This window comes from Lipotes vexillifer, unplaced genomic scaffold, assembly GCF_000442215.2.
Source record: "Lipotes vexillifer unplaced genomic scaffold, Lipotes_vexillifer_v1.1 scaffold811, whole genome shotgun sequence".
Classification (NCBI taxonomy): domain Eukaryota; kingdom Metazoa; phylum Chordata; class Mammalia; order Artiodactyla; family Lipotidae; genus Lipotes; species Lipotes vexillifer.
Window position 1 is genome coordinate 2377122 of NW_006775554.1, and position 19657 is coordinate 2396778.

General features: G+C 45.3%; 1 protein-coding gene across 2 annotated transcripts in view; it reads right to left on the reverse strand.

The window, feature by feature from the left end:
• Positions 1-276: 276 nt before the first annotated feature.
• Positions 277-19657, reverse strand: part of ARHGAP17 (Rho GTPase activating protein 17) — a 54048-nt gene continuing 34667 nt past the window's right edge. Inside the window, exons 15-19 of one of the 2 annotated variants that reach the window (XM_007449999.1) lie at positions 18918-19077; positions 16992-17222; positions 14455-14618; positions 7354-7959; positions 277-407 (exon numbers count right to left, since the gene is read on the reverse strand). In XM_007449999.1, coding sequence (XP_007450061.1) covers positions 277-407; positions 7354-7959; positions 14455-14618; positions 16992-17222; positions 18918-19077 — 1292 coding nt within the window. The remainder of the gene's footprint in view (positions 408-7353; positions 7960-14454; positions 14619-16991; positions 17223-18917; positions 19078-19657) is intronic. The other variant, XM_007450000.1, reaches the window with a different exon arrangement.

The window sequence follows — 19657 nt, forward strand, 5'->3', positions numbered from 1 at the left end:
TCTTTCTTTCTTTCTTTAAAAAAAAAATTTTTTTTTTTTTGGCATGATTCTTTCCCATGGAAAGAAAGCCAGCTTCTTCAAGACACAGGTCATTCAGCTTTAAGTGTCAGCCTCGGCTCTCTCCTCAGGCTGTGAGAAGGCCACGTCCTGCACGGTGAGGCCTTCTTTCTCCCTCCACTGAAAGCTTCTCGCTGTTTGGTCTGCGAAGATTAATGTCTGCCTGCCCCTGCTCCACTCACCAGGGTGGAAGGGGTCAAGGGCAGGGGGTGGCTTTCTTCACAGGGCGGTACTTTCTGTATCATTGTCCATATCCAACAGAATGCGGCCGGGCAGGTCTTTGCTGGCTGAGTCTGAATGCGTTTCGGGAAAGATGTTGCGAAGCGGTTCTGAAACCCTAGAATTGGCGTCTGGACAAAAACACGAGGAGACATGGTATCAATGCGTGGTAACAGCCAAGAGGCCACCCGCGGAGAGGAGAAGCTGGAAAGTTTGAGAGTCAGCCCATGCACGCACACTCCCTTACTAGAGGCACCATCAGCCCTGAGAAGTTGAGTCAAGCCTTTGATACCCCAGGGGCAGCCAGCCACGTGGCAAAGCCCCACCTCCTGGCTCTGGTGGTCCTTTCTGTGAGTGCACGGCAGTCCTCGCAGATGCAACCCTGGAAGGATTTGCTTGCTGTGACTGAGGAGAGGAAACCTTATTCCTACCAATGTCTCTAACACATTAACTGAAATCTCCTGACAACATCTGGGCTGCAGGAATAGCTGAGCTTCCCTGGGAAAAGTTCCCTCCTCCGAGGTTGGTGAGTGTCCTCCTGTTATTAATGCTATGCCCTCAACCTCGGCACTAGTGACATTTGGGGCTGGATCACTCTGGGCTGTGGGGCTGTCTTGTGCACTGTAGGATGTTTAGCAGCATCCCTGCCCTCAACCCACTAGATGCCGATGGCACATAGCTCTCTTTCCCACAGTGTGACAACAAAAGATGCCTCCAGACACTGCCAAATGTCCCTGGGGTGGGAGGGGGGAACAATCACTGAAGTGTAGCACCAAATCTCCTACAAATATTAATTTTCTCATCTATTTCTAATATTGGGCTGGCCAAAAAGTTTCGGGTTCTTCTGTAACATGGGAAAACCCAAACGAACTTTTTGGCCAACCCAATACTTATATAACTCCAATTCCTTTTTCACATCTTATTATGTTGGCTGGAACTCCTTCGGCAAGACAGTAAATACACGGTCCTCGAGCCATCATCCCTCGCTCCCATGCTCACAAGACACCTTAACCAATCACAGCCCTCTTCCTAGTGAGACGGTGAGCCTCAGATTCCCTCATTCATAAACAAATACTTACTGAGCACCTCCCACATTCTACCAGTGAGGACACAACAGTGAACAAGCCAGACACAGATTTAATGAAGCCTACAGCCAAGTGGGGGAGACAGGCCCTTCTGTCTTGAAGAATTTGTTTCTCTGGTATATGTGAGTTCTAGCAAATGATGAGCCTTGTTAGGGATTTTAGGGCTGGTGGAAGAGAGAAGGGAGACGTTCAGATTTGTGGTAGTTTCACTGTGCCAGGTTAGAGCTAGTCATGCAGGGAGCACGGAAGGAGGGAGAGTGGGAGGTGCGTGTGCTGGGGTTTCCCTGTTATGCTTAAGAGCTGCTTTTCTGTACTTGCTGTGGTGTAGGTACACCGTGTGTGCCCTTGCTGGGAGCTGCTTTCGGCAGTACTTCTGTTTTACCTTCTCCTCACCCACACAGACAGAGCTGGCAAATGCAGGTGCACCCTGAGAGGCTCACTGCTTTGAGACTGGTTCCTGATCCGACACGTGCCCACAGCTCTGAGCTGTGAGATCCACTTACTTCCTGGGGCGCCCCTTTACTCTCAGTGACTCCTGGGTTGGAAGGCCCATCTGTCGAGGTTTCCTACGCACCACAACCCAGAGAAACGTCTAGATTTATGAAGGTGCCAAGGTGTCAAAGAGTTCAGGTGCTGGGTGGCATTTCAGACAATTCAGGTCTTATATTTGTAAAACCAACAAGCAGGGGAGCCTCTGGGAGGCTCAACTCTCCAACACAGCTGGCACTGGAAGGAGGAGCAGAGCCAGACTGGTTGGGCTCTGGAGCCTGGTTCTTAATCTGCAGAGGGCATCTCCCCCCCCCGCCACCGAGGAGGACGTATGCCCTTGGGTGAGCGGCCTGGGAGAGAAGGCAGTGCCTAAGCAGATGATGGCTTGAGTTTAAATACTCTGCTTCATCTTAGTACAAAGGAGATAAAGGTTATTTTAGAAAAGTGCCTGCAGGAGCCCTTCAATATTTTTTTAAACACCTCTAAAACTTTCTGGCTATAGATTTACACAAGGCATCATTTTTCATTATATGCATTCCAAGAAGGGCTGGTCTTTGAGCATATTGCTTGGAGCTAAGTTCATATGAAAGATATTAGATTAAAAGAGGGAAAAAAAAAAACCAAAAATAAAAACAAGAAAGACGAGCAAGAGGCCCAGGTCACAGCCTCCGCTCACAGGCAGAATGCCATGTGGTTCACCACTGCTCTGCGGCTCTGACTAATGTAGCCTGGTTCCCTCCTTTTTTTGAGTATCTTTATCCAGGAGTGGACCCTGCGAGGGTGGGAACTGGCATTCTACAATTTAGAGTATATGGTCCTAGAAAGTCTGTCACTTCAGCAATTTTGAATATGTGCTTTAGGTTGTAAATCTCCCCTCTGGAAAGGCCAAGGTTATTCTGATATAGCCACTTTGACAGGTAACAGATCCAAATACCTCGCTGAAATCAAACATTTCAGGCACGGCTGCAGGGTGAATCAGCCGCCTCCCGATCATTAAATCCTTCTCTAAACTACAGTCTGAGGGAATGACTTCCTTGCAGTCCTCATCAGGTTTCTAGGGCTGTGAGAGGCCGACTCGTCTCTGGGAGACTGAGTCAACTTTTTATTATTTCAGTCAAAGGATAGATTCTGTTCCAGTCTCACTGGATGTTTATCTTGACATGATTCTGACATCTACTTATTAAAAATAAAGTGCAAGTAGAAGCAGAAGCCACTTAAATGTCCAACTACGAGCAATAATACAACTGCTTAATGAAATATTATTCAGTCATTGAAAAACTACATTGTAACGTGGGAAAGAGCATGTGATGTAAAGGAAAATAAAACGGCAAAATCAAAATCTGTATATGCCAAATAACTATGATTGTGCATCCCCTTGCCTTTTAGAAAAAAAAAACTAGAAGGAAAAAATAAAATATGAATGGTGGGCTTTTTCAATTATGGAAGGGTGATTTCTTATTGTTTCTAATTCCCCAATTTGTTTTAGTATCATACTTATTTTTAAAAATGCATTACTGGGCTTCCCTGGTGGCGCAGTGGTTGAGAGTCCGCCTGCCGATGCAGGGGACGCGGGTTCGTGCCCCGGTCCGGGAAGATCCCAGATGCCGCGGAGCGGCTGGGCCCGTGAGCCGTGGCCGCTGAGCCTGAGCGTCCGGAGCCTGCTGTGCTCCGCGGGAGAGGCCACAGCAGTGAGAGGCCCGCGTACCGCCAAAAAAAAAAGGCATTACTTTCATGATATAAAAGGAGTTTAATTTTAAAAAGCAAAGGCTATGAGAACCAACAAAGTCCCAACTGTCTGATGACTACTATTGTGACATACAGCGGACAAATGACTCACTAAATTAAGAACACCTTCTACTCCAGAGCACTGTCTTTTTAACCCACCACCAAGTGGCACATCAGGATCAAAATATGGATGCCTGGGCTCCAGACCTCCTGCGTCTGTGTCCCAGCATGAGTTTTTAAAATGGTGACATACGAATCTAATACCTAACCCTGTATTACCTTTTTTTTCTCTCCATAAAAATGATAATAAGCAGCTACCATTTACTTAGACCCCCTGTATATTAAGAACCGCAAGATGCTTTTCTTATTTTATCTACTGTAATCCCTTTGAAGGTTATTCTCACAAATGTCACCATTTTACAGATCAGCCAGGTTGTGCCGTGCCATTGTTACACAGAGTGAGCTGAAATTTTAATTCAGGCTTGTCTCATTCTAGTGTGTGCTCTTTCCACTACCCCTCAAGCCTGCCCAGTACAGAAAAGACTGGAAGTTAAAGAGGTAACAAGGCCAGCCTGGTGATGACGTGTTGCATGTCTGTGAACACGCTTAGTATTCAGAGTACTTGGCAGCAAGCATGAACAAAGCCAGCCTCCTTTAGCACATGCACTATTAGTAGGGGTGCAAGCAGGCAGGGTTAGAGTGACCGGTTAATATCAGGCATTAGTGCACAAATATGATCATCAAGTAGCAAAAATGCTTTGGCCAATCAGGTGCCTTTTCCTTACCATTAAACATTCCAATTTCAGTTCCTACTGAATATGGCAGGTCATACATCTAAATTATTTAATAAAATGTTAAATTAGAACACTCTTGGCTAAAATCTATTACTTTAAAAACAGCAAGATGTAAACTCTTTTCCTTGCAAAGCTAAACTCCTACTGCTTTCTTTTTCTTTCTTTTTTTCTTTTTCCTACTGCTTTCTAGAGTAACAAATTAGGAAGAGATTCAAAATGACAGCAGAATCCCTCCTTTCTCTGGTGCTCGTGCTGAGCTGCCACAAATTGGCTGTCAAACCTGTTTAGCAGCAGTAATCACCCCCAAGAGTTTATCTTAATCCCCAGGCCTTAATTCAATTTTTAAGATTAAATGCTCTAAATGAATAACCTGTTCTCAGGAATTTGTCTGTCTAGAGTTTTCCGAGTGAGAACATGATGTCATAATAAAGGACTAGGGAAGTCACATTTTTTTCTTCTTGAAATACCCAATGGCTATATCCAAGATTGCTTAATAGCAGCATGAACAACACGAGCATATTCGTAAATTCTAAATGTTGGCCTTTTGTGTGCTCCTAATGGCAATCCAGGGGATTTTAAGAAATTAAAAATTAATTCTGTAATACAAAGGTAATGGTGGTGACCTGTAATTTCTTGAGTTAGGAGAATTCGAAGTGCAGATTGGTTTTAAAATATTTAGCTAATATCCTAAGGAAAAGTATTTATAATATCAAATTTCACTTATCTGACAATTGTCAAAGTACAGAGCACTGCAGAGTTATAGCAGATCAATAAAATAAGCTTCTGAAATAAATACACCCCAGGTAAACATGGTATTAAAGAGCAGACATAATTCTGGTCTGTAGTCTTTCATCTAAATAAAAGGGAAGATCTGGGAATAAAATTCTGATGAAGTATTGAAGTGTTAAAAGGCTCAGCCTTAATTAGGGTTTAGTCACTTCACTCTGTGATTTTCACACCCAACTGGGCAACCACAGACTTTTGGGCTCATCACCTAGGAGTCAGGAAGGCGGAATCACGCTTCTGTGCCCTCCTCTGTGTTGTAAAGATCGCATTCTTGTTTTCCCCTTCTGGTATCTACAGAAAGTCTTCCTCAGACCAAAGATGTGAAAACGCTGGCTAAGTAGTCCACTGAAGGCTTAAGGCTCAGATCAGCTGATCAGAGCAGTAACGAGAGCCTTATCCCGTCTAAGTGTGGCCCTAAAGGCAAGATTCAGATAAGCCTCACAGTACCTTTCAAAAAGCTCATATGGTTTAAGAAAGCAAAATGTAAGCATGCCAGAATGCAAAGTGTGGGATCTTTGGAGGAAGATTTTTTTTTTTGGTGGGGGGCGGTCCTGAGAAATTCAAACACCAAATTAAGAAGCTCCATGCAGTTAACTTGCACTTAAGAGATAAAATTAAAAATTAAAGCTCAAGACACAAGGGACGCAATTTTCCGTGCTAACTGCACCCGAGACCTCTTTGGATGGATGCTGATGAGCCAATCAATGAGAGGGAAATCACGCTGAAAAGAGCAGAATGCTTGTGAAAGGCTTACCAAAAAGAAAGGAGACATTCCTTAGTATCTTATCTGAGCGGCTTGAAATCGGGCTTGCAATCTACTGACATCTACCTCTTGAATTTGAAGCATTTGCAGCTCAAAGTGCTTCTGATAAAAACAAAAGTGATGTCTAGAGAATGGATGGCAGGGGGTCAGATGGCTGCTCCTGAGCACAAAGTCAAAAGCATGTATGCAAAACACCGCTAAGCAGGAGCATTTGGAGCTGTAGGAAGCTGCTTGGGGGGTGTTACAGACCTTAGTCCTGGAAACCTTCCCCACCTGTGAGGGCGCTAGGAAGGGCATCTATTGGGAAACAAACAAACCAATGTGGCTTTGTTTTTTTAAACATAAAAGCTGAAGTGTCATCAGAAAAAAGTTAACAATTTATAACACACACAAATCATGCATTCTATTCCTGAAAAAAAAAGTTATCAGAAGAAAGACTAGTTGGTTAACCCTCATCACTTAGGGTACCAGTATGGGGTGTATCCTTTGCTCATTTTCAGCAGAGATGTCATTCAGGACGCTTGGAGGGCCCAGAGGTATATTTCAGCTGCTTCTCTAAAAATGGCTCCACTTAGGAAAATTTAAAACTAGGCTGTTCTAAGATACGATTCAAAGCTCCTAATTACCATTTTAAGAAAACACACTAAAAAAAAAAATCTATCCATCCCATCCTTAAATCAAATAGTAAATTAGAGCACTTGGGATGGAAATTTTTAAAAGAATCATAATTAAAGAAAATGGTCATGTTCTAGACGGCCTATAAAAAGAATACCCCATTAGGTAGGTAAAATCTGTACAAGCACCAATACCCAAAACAGATTTCCACGGAATTATGAGGAAATATTGATTCTTCTGTCCTTTGCCACTAGAGGCTGGCACTCTCATATGATCGTGTCCCAAATCTCCCTTCCCAGAGCATCCAATTTGGCACAAATCACGTTTTTTAAGATTATGCCTGAAATGCTTCACTTTCTATGAATATTTTTACTCTTAAAAGGAAAATAAGCATTTTAATGAGGGATTCACCAAGAAATGGATGTCATGCTCAAGTTGTACAATACCTTCCACCTGGATTACTAGGTCATTCATTATACCTAGAAAAATGTAAATGTAGATTGGCTCTTAAACACATAGTGAACCTATACATCAGGGGCTGGCAAACTTCAAGGGCAAAGTAGTAACTTTGAAGGCTCTGAAAGTATATGACCTCTGAAAGGACTACACAACTTTGCACGATAGCCAGAAAGAATATGTCAACAAATGGGCATAGTTGTGTTTCAATAAAACTTTATTTATAAAAACAAGCTGAGGGCCAGATCTGGCCTGCGTGGTAGTTTGCCAACCCCTGATATAAACGAAAGCCTAAATGAGGGGGAGCAGTAAAAAGCCAGGTAGAGTGGACAGGGCGAAATGTCTGAACCCACTTCCCACTTACCCGTGACTATTTTGGAGGAGGTGGGAGCTGCGATGCTGAGGCTGCCATCCCCGGCGGGGTGGGCGCCAGGAGGATGAGGGGGTGGGGGCACGCTGGGCCGGTTCCTCGGCTTTGGTACTGGTCTCGGTCTCGGCAAGGTTCCAGCGTGTGGCTGCGCGGTCTCGGGGTTACTCACCACCTGGCCGGGGTTCTGTTTTCCTAGGGGCGGAGTGCTGGGGGGCGTCGGCGTCTGGGGAGGGGTGTGGGAGGACTGCTCGAGTCCGGGCTCACCGGGCGGGGCCCCGGGGGCCGGCGGGCCCTGGCTGCCTGGCTTGGTGAGCGCTGGTGGCGGTGTGGACTGCGTGGGGGGCTGCGGTGGCGGGTGGTTGGGGGCTTGGATCGGAGGCAGGCTGCTGGAGTATCTCCGGGGGGCGGAGAGCTGCGAGGTGGCGCAGGGCTGGCCTGGGGCCTGGCCGGGCGGCTGAGTCGGGGGGGAAGGGCTTCGGGTGGACGGCTTTGGTGACAGGCTGGGTGGATGCTGAGATGCTCCTGGAGAACTCTGGCCCCCGGGATGGCCAGGAGGCGGGTTTCCAGGTTTCGGGGGTGCTGGAGCAGGTTTCTTAACAGCTGCACAAAGGAAAAACACCTCTCAGGAAGAGCAGCACGGTGATGGCCGACGCCCCCCGGGCCAGGGCACCGAGGCTGATGTCACCGTGTAAGCCAGCTGCTGAGATCAGCACCCACGCCCACTCCCAATACCACACCAGCTGGTGGCACCTCACCACCATGGTCCTCCTCCCCCAAACCCACAGTCTTAGTCTAACCATGAAAAAAGCCTCTGACAAACGCAAATTGAGAGACTGTCTTTAAAATGCGAGTACTCCCCAGAACTGTCAAGGCCGTGAGAAAGCAAGGGAAGACGGAGAAACCGTCACAGGCCAGAGGAGAGTAAGGAGACGTGATGACTCAGTGCCCTGTGCCCTTCTGGGTGGGGGCCAGCAGGGCTCGGAAGATGGCTGTTAGAGGAAAAACCGGTGACATTTGAACAAAATGAGTTTGGTTAGTACTAATGTACCAACGTCGGTTTCTTAGCCGTGATAAATGTACTGTGGTGATGTAAGATGTTAACAGAGGAAAGTGGGTCAGGGGTATACGAGAACTCCAGACTATCTCTGCAACTTTCCCGTGAATCTAAAATTATTCCAAAATAAAAAGGTTATTTTTAAAAAGTACATTATACACACATAGGTCTTTACAGACCTGTCATTTTAAAAGTTGAATAATTAGAAAACTCAGTTAATGGAGGCCACCCTGGCTACATGGAGTCTCCGCTCAAAGCCTACTTGATAGCGACCTTCTCTCATGAGAAGAGACACAGAGAAGCAAGAGCAGCTAAGCGGTGGTGGGGGGGGACCCCTAAGCACGACTGGTCTGCCTGTACAGACCATGGGCCCCTTGCTCTAAGGCATCTTCTCCTAGAGGACTTGATTTTTTTTTTTTATAACAGAAATCCTATGAATTCCAGAACCACTTGTGCTAATAGATATATTCTAGATAAAAGTACAGATCTGGACGATCGCCTTAGATTCAGCTCTAAGGAGAGCTGCATCACATCAGTCTCCTCCCTACACCAGCTGAGATCAGCACCACTGGCGGGTGGGAATTTGGTACTGAGGATGGTAAGGTAGGTAGAAAAAACAAGTCTGGAGACTGGTTTTGGGCTGAGAGGTTGGGTGGAAAGGAGAGACTTTAGCATATTTCAAGTTCTGCTGAGATCTTACTAATCGCCTAAGGAAGGGAGAGGGAAACGAAGGGAAGAAATGAACATGTAACACTCACCTAACACATGACCAGGACCAAGTTGGGCCCTTTACATAGACTGTCTCATTTAAGTCTCACAAGCACACCGCAAAACAGGCATTGTTATATCCATTTCACGGTGCAGAAAACCAAGGCTCAGAGAGGTCAAGTGTTTGTAAAAGGTCACACAGCCAGTACGGAGCAGAACAGAGGCTCACACCATGTCCTGTGGACTCCTTGGACTCTTTTTTCCCTCTTCCTCCTTCCTGCACTGCCTGGCTTCCTGCTCATAGGGGCCAGGATTCAGGAATGAAAAGAGTATAAAGTCTACTCTATTGGCCTAGGACTTCTGATCCCAGAACTGGGAAGACCTTTTCCCACAGAAACAACCAACCGGCTGACAAAGGAATCTGGAATATTAGCCGCACTCTGGTTATCATAAGCAACTTGAAAAGAAAAGTTTCTAGCTCCCTGTTCTAAGCAATATTAATTATAAATTCATATTGGATAAAAGATCATTCTTGACATGTAAGGGAGCAGAGGGAATTAGAAGAGAAAGCATGAGAGTAGCGTGATAAGGCTCAAGTCCCACATTGGCCACGTCCATCGTGGAGGCCAGGCTGGGAGAAAGGCAGGCCTTGTCTAAGGCCACCATGAAGGTGCTGGGAGGCTGAGCCAGGGTGGGGGATGGCACACAAAGGATCAAACTGAGATCTATGATTTCAGGAAAAAGGAAGCAGGAAAGACTCCGAATGGGGCTACGAAGGAACCTCAACCTGAAAGCAGGGGCTCTACCTGGAATCCAGGTAGAAAAGACCTAATTTCCCTTGAGCACCAGTTGGGATACAGATGAAGGTGGCGGTGGCTCAGAGGAAAGCCGCCTTAAGATTTTTCAATAGCAGAACTGTTATTTATTCTGTCCTCTGTAACCCAGTCCTGGTTACAGAGGAGATATTAAAGTGATATGGACTCAGAAATATATCCTTTGCCCATTTTTCAATTGGGTTATCTGTTTTTTTGCTATTGAATCATATGAGTTTCTTATATATGTTGGATATTAACCCCCTAACTTGACTGTGGTCATTATTTCACAATGTATACATATATTAAGTCATCACATTGTATTGTACCTCTTAAAAGAAAATGCAACACGGGATTCTGGATTGATACTGGGACAGAAAGAAAACTTTACTGGAAAAACTCAGAAATCTGGTCAAAGCCTGAAGTTTAGCTAATAATATTGTATCAGTGTTAATTTCCTGATTTCAGTAGTTGTTCTGTGAGAGAGTAAAATTAAGAGAAGCTCAGTGAAGACTATACGGGCATATCCTCTATACTACCTTTGCAACTTTCCTTTAAGTCTAAAATTATATAAAATTCAAAAAAATTTAAAATATATATGTCATTTCATATTGAAGATTATCCATCCTCCAATAAATACAGTTGGGAGTTAAGACAGGGCACCATGGTTCACATGGAATTTAACTGGCTTTAGAAGCATTTTTGGTAAATCATGTCCCTTTCTAGACCAGAGTTTCTCAACCTCAGCAGTACTGACACGTTGGGCTAGATAGTTCTTTGTTGCTGGGGGCTGTCCTGCACATTGTAGGATGTTTACCAGCATCCCGGGCCTCTACCCACTAGATGCCAATACCACTCCCCTCCCTGCCTGTGACAACCAAAAACGTCTCCGGACATTGCCAAATGTCCCAGATGGTGGGGGACAGCTAAATCATCCCAAGTTGTTCTAGGTCTAAGAGGCACTTGGAGCTCTCAGACCACACATATTTGAGTGCCCTCTCTGTGACAGGCACAGGACAAGGGCTAGGAATACTGGAGTGCGTGAGACGGGTAAAATCCCAGCTCTTTAAGAGCTACTAGGGGAGACTGGCAATACGCTAAAAAACAAATGTAAAAATTTCAGATGGAGGAAAAGGCTCTGAGAGAAATAGAGTGATGTGACAGAGAATAATTTATGTGAGTGGTGGGGCTGGCAGGTGGTCATCAGTTCAGACTGGGTGGTCAAGGAGGGTTCACCAGGGAAGCACTCTTTGAGCTGAGACCTGAATGATGGAGGAACCATGTGTGGAGCAGAATAGAGTGAACAGAAATAAATCCATGCCTATACAGTCAATTGATCTTCGACAGGGTACCAAGAATACACAGTGGGGAAAGGACAGTTTCTTCAACACATGATGCTGGGAAAACTGGATATCCACATGCAAAAGAATGAAGTTGGACCCTTATCTTACACAATACACAAAAGTCAACTCAAAATGGATTAAACATAGGACCTGAAACTGTAAAACTCCTTGAAGAAAACACAGGGGGAAAGCTTCATAACATTTGTGTTGGCAGTGATTTCATGGATATGACCCCAAAAGCACAGGCAACAAAACAAAAATAGATGTGTGGGATTACATCAAACTAATAAGCTTTGGTACAATCAACAAAGGAAATGACAGAATGAAAAGGCAACCTACAGAATGGGAGAAAATATTTTCAAACCATGTATCTGACAAGGTGTTAATTTCCAAAATATATAAAGAACTCCTCTAGCTCAATAGCAAAGAAATGAATAACCTGATTAAAGAAAAAAAAAGAAATTAAAAAAAATTATTTATTTATTTGGCTGCACTGGATCTTAGTTGCGGCACACAGGGATCTTCATTGCTGCATGCGAGATCTTCGTTGTGGCACGCGGGATCTTTAGTTGAGACATGCAAAGTCTTAGCTGTGGCACGTGGGATCTAGTTCCCCGACCAGGGATTGAACCCAGGCCCGCTGCATTGCGGGCACAGAGTCTTTAGCCACTGGACCACCAGGGAAGTCTCATGAACAACCTGATTTTAAAATGGCCTAAAGGGACTTCCCTGGTGGCGCAGTGGTTAAGAATCCACCTGCCAATGCAGGGGACACGGGTTCGATGCCACATGCCGCGTAACAGCTAAGTGCGTGCACCACAACTACTGAGCCTGTGCCCTAGAGCCCGTGAGCCACAACTACTGAGCACACGTGCCACAACTACTGAAGCCTGCGTGCCTAGAGCCTGTGCTCCACAACAAGAGAAGCCACCGCAGTGAGAAGGCCTCACACCACAACAAAGAGTGGCCCCTGCTCACCACAACTAGAGAAAGCCCACGTGCAGCAACCAAGACCCAACACAGCCAAAAATAAATAAATAAAAAAAATAAAATGGACTAAAGACTTGAATAGACATTTCTCTAAAGATGACATAAAAATGGCCATTAGGCATATAAAAAGGTGCTCAACATCACTAACAATCAGGAAAATGCAAATCAAACCCAAAAACGACATATTACCTCACATCTGTTAGAATGGCTAATATAAAAAAAAAGACAGCAAGTGCTGGTGAGAATATGGAGAAACTGGAACTCCCATACACTATTTGTGGGAATGTAAATTGGTACAGCCATTATGGAAAACAGTATAGAGACTCCTAAAAAAAATTAAAAATAGAACTACCATATTGATTCAAGAATCCCATTTCTGGGTATTTATCCAAAAGAACTGAAATCAGGATCCTGAAGAGATTATTTGCACATCCATGGTCACTGAAGCATCATTATTCACAATAGCCAAGACACGGAAACAACCTATATGCCCAATGACAGATGACTGGATTTAAAAATGTGGTGTATATATAAAATGGAATATTATTTAGCGTTAAAAAGGAAGGAAATTCTGTCATATAGATAACAACATGGACAAACCTTAAAGACATTATACTAAGTGAAATAAGCCAGTCACAGAAGGACAAATACTGCACGATTCCACTTACATGAAGTATCTAAAATAGTCAGACTCAGAAACAGAGAGTGGAATGTGAGTTGCCAGGGCCTGGGGGTATACAGTAGAGATGGGGAGTGATGGAGAGCTGGTATTCAATAGGCATAAGGTTTCAATTATGTCAGGTAGCTTTACGTCATTGTGCCTACAGTACAATACTGTATTGTACACTTAAGAGTACAGTACTGGATACTGTACACAAATATTTAAGAGGATAGATATCATGTTGTGTTCTTACCCCGATAAAATAAAAAAGAAGGAACCATGTGAAGATGTGGGACAGAACGTTCTGTAAGAGAACACATGTGGAAACTCCAAAGAGGGAATAAGGTTAGTGCACTGAGGGGCAGAGCGCAGACCAGCGAGGCTGAAGTGAGTGAGGGGGCAGGGGAAGAGCTGGGCTCACAGGCCGCCCGGCCAGACCACGTGGCCAGGCCACGCAGGGTGCGTGGTGGGAGGTCTGCATGGAAGGCACTGGAGAGCTTCAGCCAGGATGACACGCTCTGCTTTGTGTTTTAAAGCCACACCCTGCTGGAGGGCATTATGCTGAGTGAAATAAGTCAGACAGAAAGACAAATCCTATGTGATATCATTTATGTGTGGAATCTAAAAAATACAACAAACTAGTAAATAAAACAGAAAAGAAGTGGACTCACAGATATAGGGAATGCACCAGTGGGGAGAGGGAAGGGGGAAGGTGCAAGATAGGAGTAGGGAAAAAAAAAGGAGGGGTTATTATGGGATTATATGAAATCATTTGTGTGAAACTTTTGAAAATTGTAAAGCACTATAGAATTTAAAGAATCCTTCATTCAATTAAAAAAAGAGGGCTTCCCTGGTGGCGCAGTGGTTGAGAGTCCGCCTGCCAACGCAGGGGACGCGGGTTCGTGCCCCGGTCCGGGAAGATCCCACATGCCGCAGAGTGGCTGGGCCCGTGAGCCATGGCCACTGAGCCTGCGCGTCCGGAGCCTGTGCTCCGCAACGGGAGAGGTCACAGCGGTGAGAGGCCCGCGTACCGCAAAAAAAAAAGAAAGAAAGAAAGAAAGAAAAAACAGCCATTTCCCTGGCTGCTGGGTGGAGGACCACGAGGGCGTAAGTGGGAGCAGTTCAGATTACATGTGAATAGGGAACTAGTAGGCCCTGATCCCAATCCAGAGGGCATGAGGGCTCCCAGACTCACGAAGCCTGGCTGGGACAGAGGCCAGGCTGTGGCAGTTCCAAAACAGAGCGAGGGCTTGGAGCGCCAGATTCCTGGAAAATGGGGGGCGTTTCTGGAGAAATGACTGTTTGTTAAGCTTTGTAGCTTGAACATATTCTTAAATGTCTGCTTTCCTGTTCCCCATTTTTCCATCTCCCTTTAATGATTCTTTTCCTTAATGACTGGTTTTTCTGCTTGCCATTTTATAACAGACATGGAACCATCGGAACAAGCTTCTCAAACTGACCCCTGCACCAACCCAGGAAGGTTTGCACATCCCTCCCCAAGGGCGCAGAGTAAAGGTGGTGACTTACCTCGGCGCACCGTGTGAGGGCTCGGGCCGGCCGAATTGTGCGTAGGGCCCACAGAGAGCTGATGGGAGCCGGCAGTGGCCTGGGCCTGGCTTTGGCCGGGGGCCGCCTGACTGCTGTTTCTCCCGGGTGCAGGTGCAGCCGCAGGATCCTTGGGCTTTGGAGGACTAAGGGAAGCAGAAGCCAAGTTAGATGTCAGGCATTCCCAGCTAGAAAAGCTAAACATGCTGTAAAATATCAGATTCCAGCTAGAGTTTTCACTGCAGCGGGCAAGGAGGTGATCTGAAAGTTTAAATAGCTCACACTGGGTCTGTGAAGCTAATACTTGGTGCCACACAGGACCACATATTTTATGAGATTCATGGCATCAGACTATCTTCCAACTATTTTGCCACTTAAATATCATGATAGAGGCCATTCCAAGTTCTAGTGTGCTTACACTTAAATTGGGCAGTATTTAAAAACATGAAAGGGTTTTTGGACTTCAAAATAATGCAATTATGCCATATACATTGCACAAAACTAAGCAAATGCAATAGCAAAATACTAACACTACTCTAAATTACAAAGTGCTCAATTATTATCAATAATTTGGACTTCAGGAAAGAGAAACTCTGAGAGGCTAAATGATTGCTCAGGGTCCAGAGTTGGTTAATACTGGCGTAGGGGTCAGAGCTCAGGCTTCCTAATTCCTGGCTCAGAACTTTTTTATTAAAGTTTTTTAAAAATTTTAATTTATTTATTTATTTTATTTGTGGCTGTGTTGGGTCTTTGTTTCTGTGCGAGGGCTTTCTCTAGTTGTGGCAAGCGGGGGCCACTCTTCATCGCGGTGCGCGGGCCTCTCAGTGTCGTGGCCTCTCTTGTTGCGGAGCACAAGCTCCAGACGCGCAGGCTCAGTAGTTGTGGCTCACGGGCTTAGTTGCTTCGCGGCATGTGGGATCTTCCCAGACCAGGGCCCGAACCCACGTCCCTGCATTGTCAGGCAGATTCTCAACCACTTTCACCACCAGGGAAGCCCTGGCTCAGAACTTTTTATACTGAACTTTATAGCTACAATTTGTCAAGGTCACCAAAGAGTAAATGGCATTGGTGAGATGTACACAAAAATATCTACAGAGCAAAAGAAACAAAGACCAAATTGATAACTGACATTCTATTTGTCCTTCTGCAGTGAAGACTAATTATTATCTTAAATAATATATTTAGCCTTGATTAAACAAATTGAATGCTACAGGTAAATGAAAATGTGTAAGAGTTTGCTAAGACTTTTTTCTCCAAGAAAAAGATTTAAGCCCAAACGAATACATGTGTGGTAGCAGTTACGGAAAGACCAACGTGGAGCTTACGACGTGCACGTGAAGCACTAGGGAGTTTGAGGCCTTAGATATTTTTAACCAAAAAAGTGAATTTCCTCAAATTATGCGGGTAGAAAGGTATTCAGGAATACACAAAGTCCTCAGAGTTCAGCTATAAGGATTTAACGAGATTCCGATCTCCTAAGCAGCTAGCTTCACACAGCACAAGGCACTCTCTCTCCACCCAAAGAAGAGGTGACGGAGTTCTCCCAAGGCAAAGTCACCTCTGGGCGGAAAATAAGTACATGATTAACAGGCCATCCTTGTTTTATCATTTATTTTACTTTATATATAATCATTTAGTGCTTTATAGGTGGCCAAGGTAGACCAAATGCAATAAAAATGTTAGCACGTACTAGAGGGGCTCATCTTTTACAGCAGCTGCCAGTCCTGTACGACCCGAGATACCACCTGAAGTGGCCTCTGGTGGTCATCTGCCTGGGTCAGAGTGGAGAACTGAATTTGTGCAAATTAAATAAAGGTCTCAACTTCAAAGGTATTTTTCCTTAAAGTTGTTATATATTCTTAGTCCACTCCAGGTGGTTAACCAAAAGGTGAAGCAACAAAAGAGCTTTTTAAGAAAACTTATCATCACATTTTCTACCTTGTACTCATGTATCACCTGCCCTACAAGACTGAAAGCCAGGGGGTTGGGGGGATGCTCAGTATAGCAGAGACAGCATATATTATTCAGTACTCAGTTATTCAGTAAATCTGATTGGATGGATGGATGGATGAATGATGGATAAATGGATGGATGGATGAATGAATGGATGAGTGAGTGAATGCCAGGAATATAATAACTTCACTAACTTGTTGCATTCAAATGTTTACTAGTTAGCATACTGAATGACAACAAGCAAATGGTACACGAACAACGAGTACACATCAAACAGGTAGGAGAGGCTTATAAGACTGCTAGACACTTATCGGCTTCTGGCTCCCAGCCCCAAAGCAGTAATGGTAAAGAATGCAAACAAATGTTGCTTTCTTTTGAAAACAGGAAAGGAAGCAGGCAATTTGCAGTCTTTTTTTCCATCCTTTGCCAACCGGAGGAGTGAAGGCAAAGCTGGTTCACTCCATGCCTAGTGATCCTTGGGGCATGGAGGCCATGCCCACAGGCCAGCGTCTGCAAGAAGGCTGGGGTGTCTGGCACCCACTGCCAGCAGATGCTGGCCTCCTTACCTGCTGTCGCCCGGGCTGGTCCCCTGCTCCAGTATGCCCGCAGAGGGGACAGTCCCACCCCCTGTGCTGCTTTCGGCCCTAGAGCTCTGGGGAGGGGGCTCTGGGCCCGCTGGAGCCAAGGTGCTGCCATCTGTGGGTGGGAGTGGCGGCTGGAAAGCAGGGGATATGTGCTTTCTATTTAGGGTGCCACCCCGCCGGTGAGCCTGGAAGTCCATAAGCTTCACACCAAAGCTACACAGAGAGAAGAAACAGTCAACAACACACCATGCGAGCCGACTACTGACACAGAAGCCCATCGGTCCTCGCGTGTAAAACCCCACACGCAGGGACAGCCACCCAAGTTGCCCAGCATGCAATGAAGCGGCAAGGACCAGATTAATGGTCACTCCTGTTACCCAGGCAAGCAACTCAAGTGGGCTTTAAACTTGGACCTGGTACCCATCGATGCCCTTTCTCAAAGTGGGTATGGGCAGCTGAAAGCAAATGGGCAGGCTTCATCTTGAGTAAGTGACATCGTGTTTGTGTTTTTAATTTCCATAGTACGATGTACAAGGCGATTATCTCGAACCTGTGTGTTTGGGCATCAAGGTGGAAGCTGAGTGCAGAAGTGCCACCAGTGGCAACGTAAGGCTGTCACATCGCACTGCCTCTTAAGCTGAGGTGTACAAACACTGGTCTATGCATATGCAAAGAATATATCTGAAAGGACGTGTAGGACTGGAAAAATAGTTGCTTTTGGGAAGGGGATGGTGGTTGGAGGACAGGTTAGAAGGGATATTCACTTTTCACTGAAGCCCACTGGTGTATGAACTTTAACACTTTTTTCCAGTTCAAAAAATAAAAAGACACATGGCTCCCTGAGCTTGTGGCTACTGGGTCAGTTGGCGGGGGGAATCCATTCAGGAAGGTGGCTAAGACCTGTTTATTGTGTGCTAACTAGACCCGTAACATTCCATTTTGTAACTTAAAATACATAAAGGCTAATTCTGTGGAGGACAGAGTTTGTCATCAGGATGCACTTCCGAAAGCGGGAATGTGGGTTCAGAGAAGTGACAGAATAGAAAAGTAAAGCTTTTTCCTTTTCTATGGGTTTAAAAAAAAAAAAAAAAAAAAGGCAAAACAGAAAACAGACCACACTATAAGATTGGGCAATTAGAATAAGAGCTTGCTGTTTAGTTTTAATGTAAAACTACTTTCAGTAACATTATTGCATGTATGCGAGAAAAGCACATGACTTCTAATTCAGCATTATTGGTGAACACAGTGGCACTTCAGCACACATGTCGGATAGACTGGCATCTGAAGGCAAAAATCACAAATAGCCTTAACAACCTTTGAAAATCCCACAAATCACCCAAGGAGCCTAGCAATAGAGACTAGTACTGTCTCTCACTAGTCCAACACAGGCTTTTTTTTTTGATTCCAGAATTGGCAAACACTGAGGTTTCTACGGTTGGCTTCCGATGAGGGGCCAGGTTATACTAAGAATATATGTCTTCAAACACCAACTCGCACATGTCACTGTGAGAGGCGGGTTGTTCTCACATTCACTCCTGGAGAGACGTTCCACGATACCTAACATTTTTTGTTTTCCTTTTTCTTTCTTTTTCCCCAGTCAAGTACATTTAGGTGAATCTGTAACATGTGTGTGATGCTACTGTGTAGGGCTTATCAGAGACCACCAAGTAAAGCTTGAGTGCGTTGGGTATGATTGTTAACTGACGAGCCACACACCTGCTTTGGGGTCAGATTAATGTTTGGAATGGACTAAAGCAGAATTCCTGAAACTAGCTGGACTCTAAGAGGCCTGGGTGCAGGCCACTCCCCAGTGGCGAGGCCACTGAGGCAGGAGCGGGGACGGTGGGCCCACCGACTCCTCTCCGAGCCACCGGCCGCTGGTGTGAAAGTCAACAGCTCTGCACACACCTCTCCTTCTTCATCAGGTCCCCCTCCATCGCCGCCACGCTGGCAGGCCGCCTCCTCTCCAGGGTCCCTGAGTCGACAGGGTCGTTTCCCGTGTGGGATGAGTGATTGGAATTTGGGGTGGTGAGAGGTACGAATGCTTCTGATACATTAAATTCCACCTCTGCCAGAAGAAAGAAACAAGGGTATATGAGACACAGGGCACAGGGGTTGAGGGAGCTTGAGAACACTCCACTGGAACAGGAGCCTCATTCTTCCATCCACAAGCCCTCACTATTTCACAGGCAGAAGCCCCGGGGCACTCTCACCTTCTTAAAGGACAGTTTACCAAACCAGGGTGGCGGGTAAAATAAGAAAACCAGAAATAGGGGAGGGGGTATGACTCAGAATCCAAGTCACACAACTCCCCTGCTTTCCTTTCTGTTAAAAAAAAAAATCATGGAATACAGAAGAGGAATGTGAGCATGGGTTATACTTATCTGAATCTTAAAAAATAAGATATTTACAGCTTGATATTACATAGAAATAAAAGGCAACATCAATTCCATACGGCCTATAGCAGATTTTGAAGACTCGTTTTCTCAAAGGAAATCTCGGACAGAATGACAATATTCATTCATCCATCACACATTTACTGCGCAACCTTACATGAGTGGGGCGTGATTCTCGATGGCGGAAGTCAGTGGTAAAGAAAAGATGAGCATGTCCTGGCCTCATGGAGCTTACACGCCAGGCGATGACAG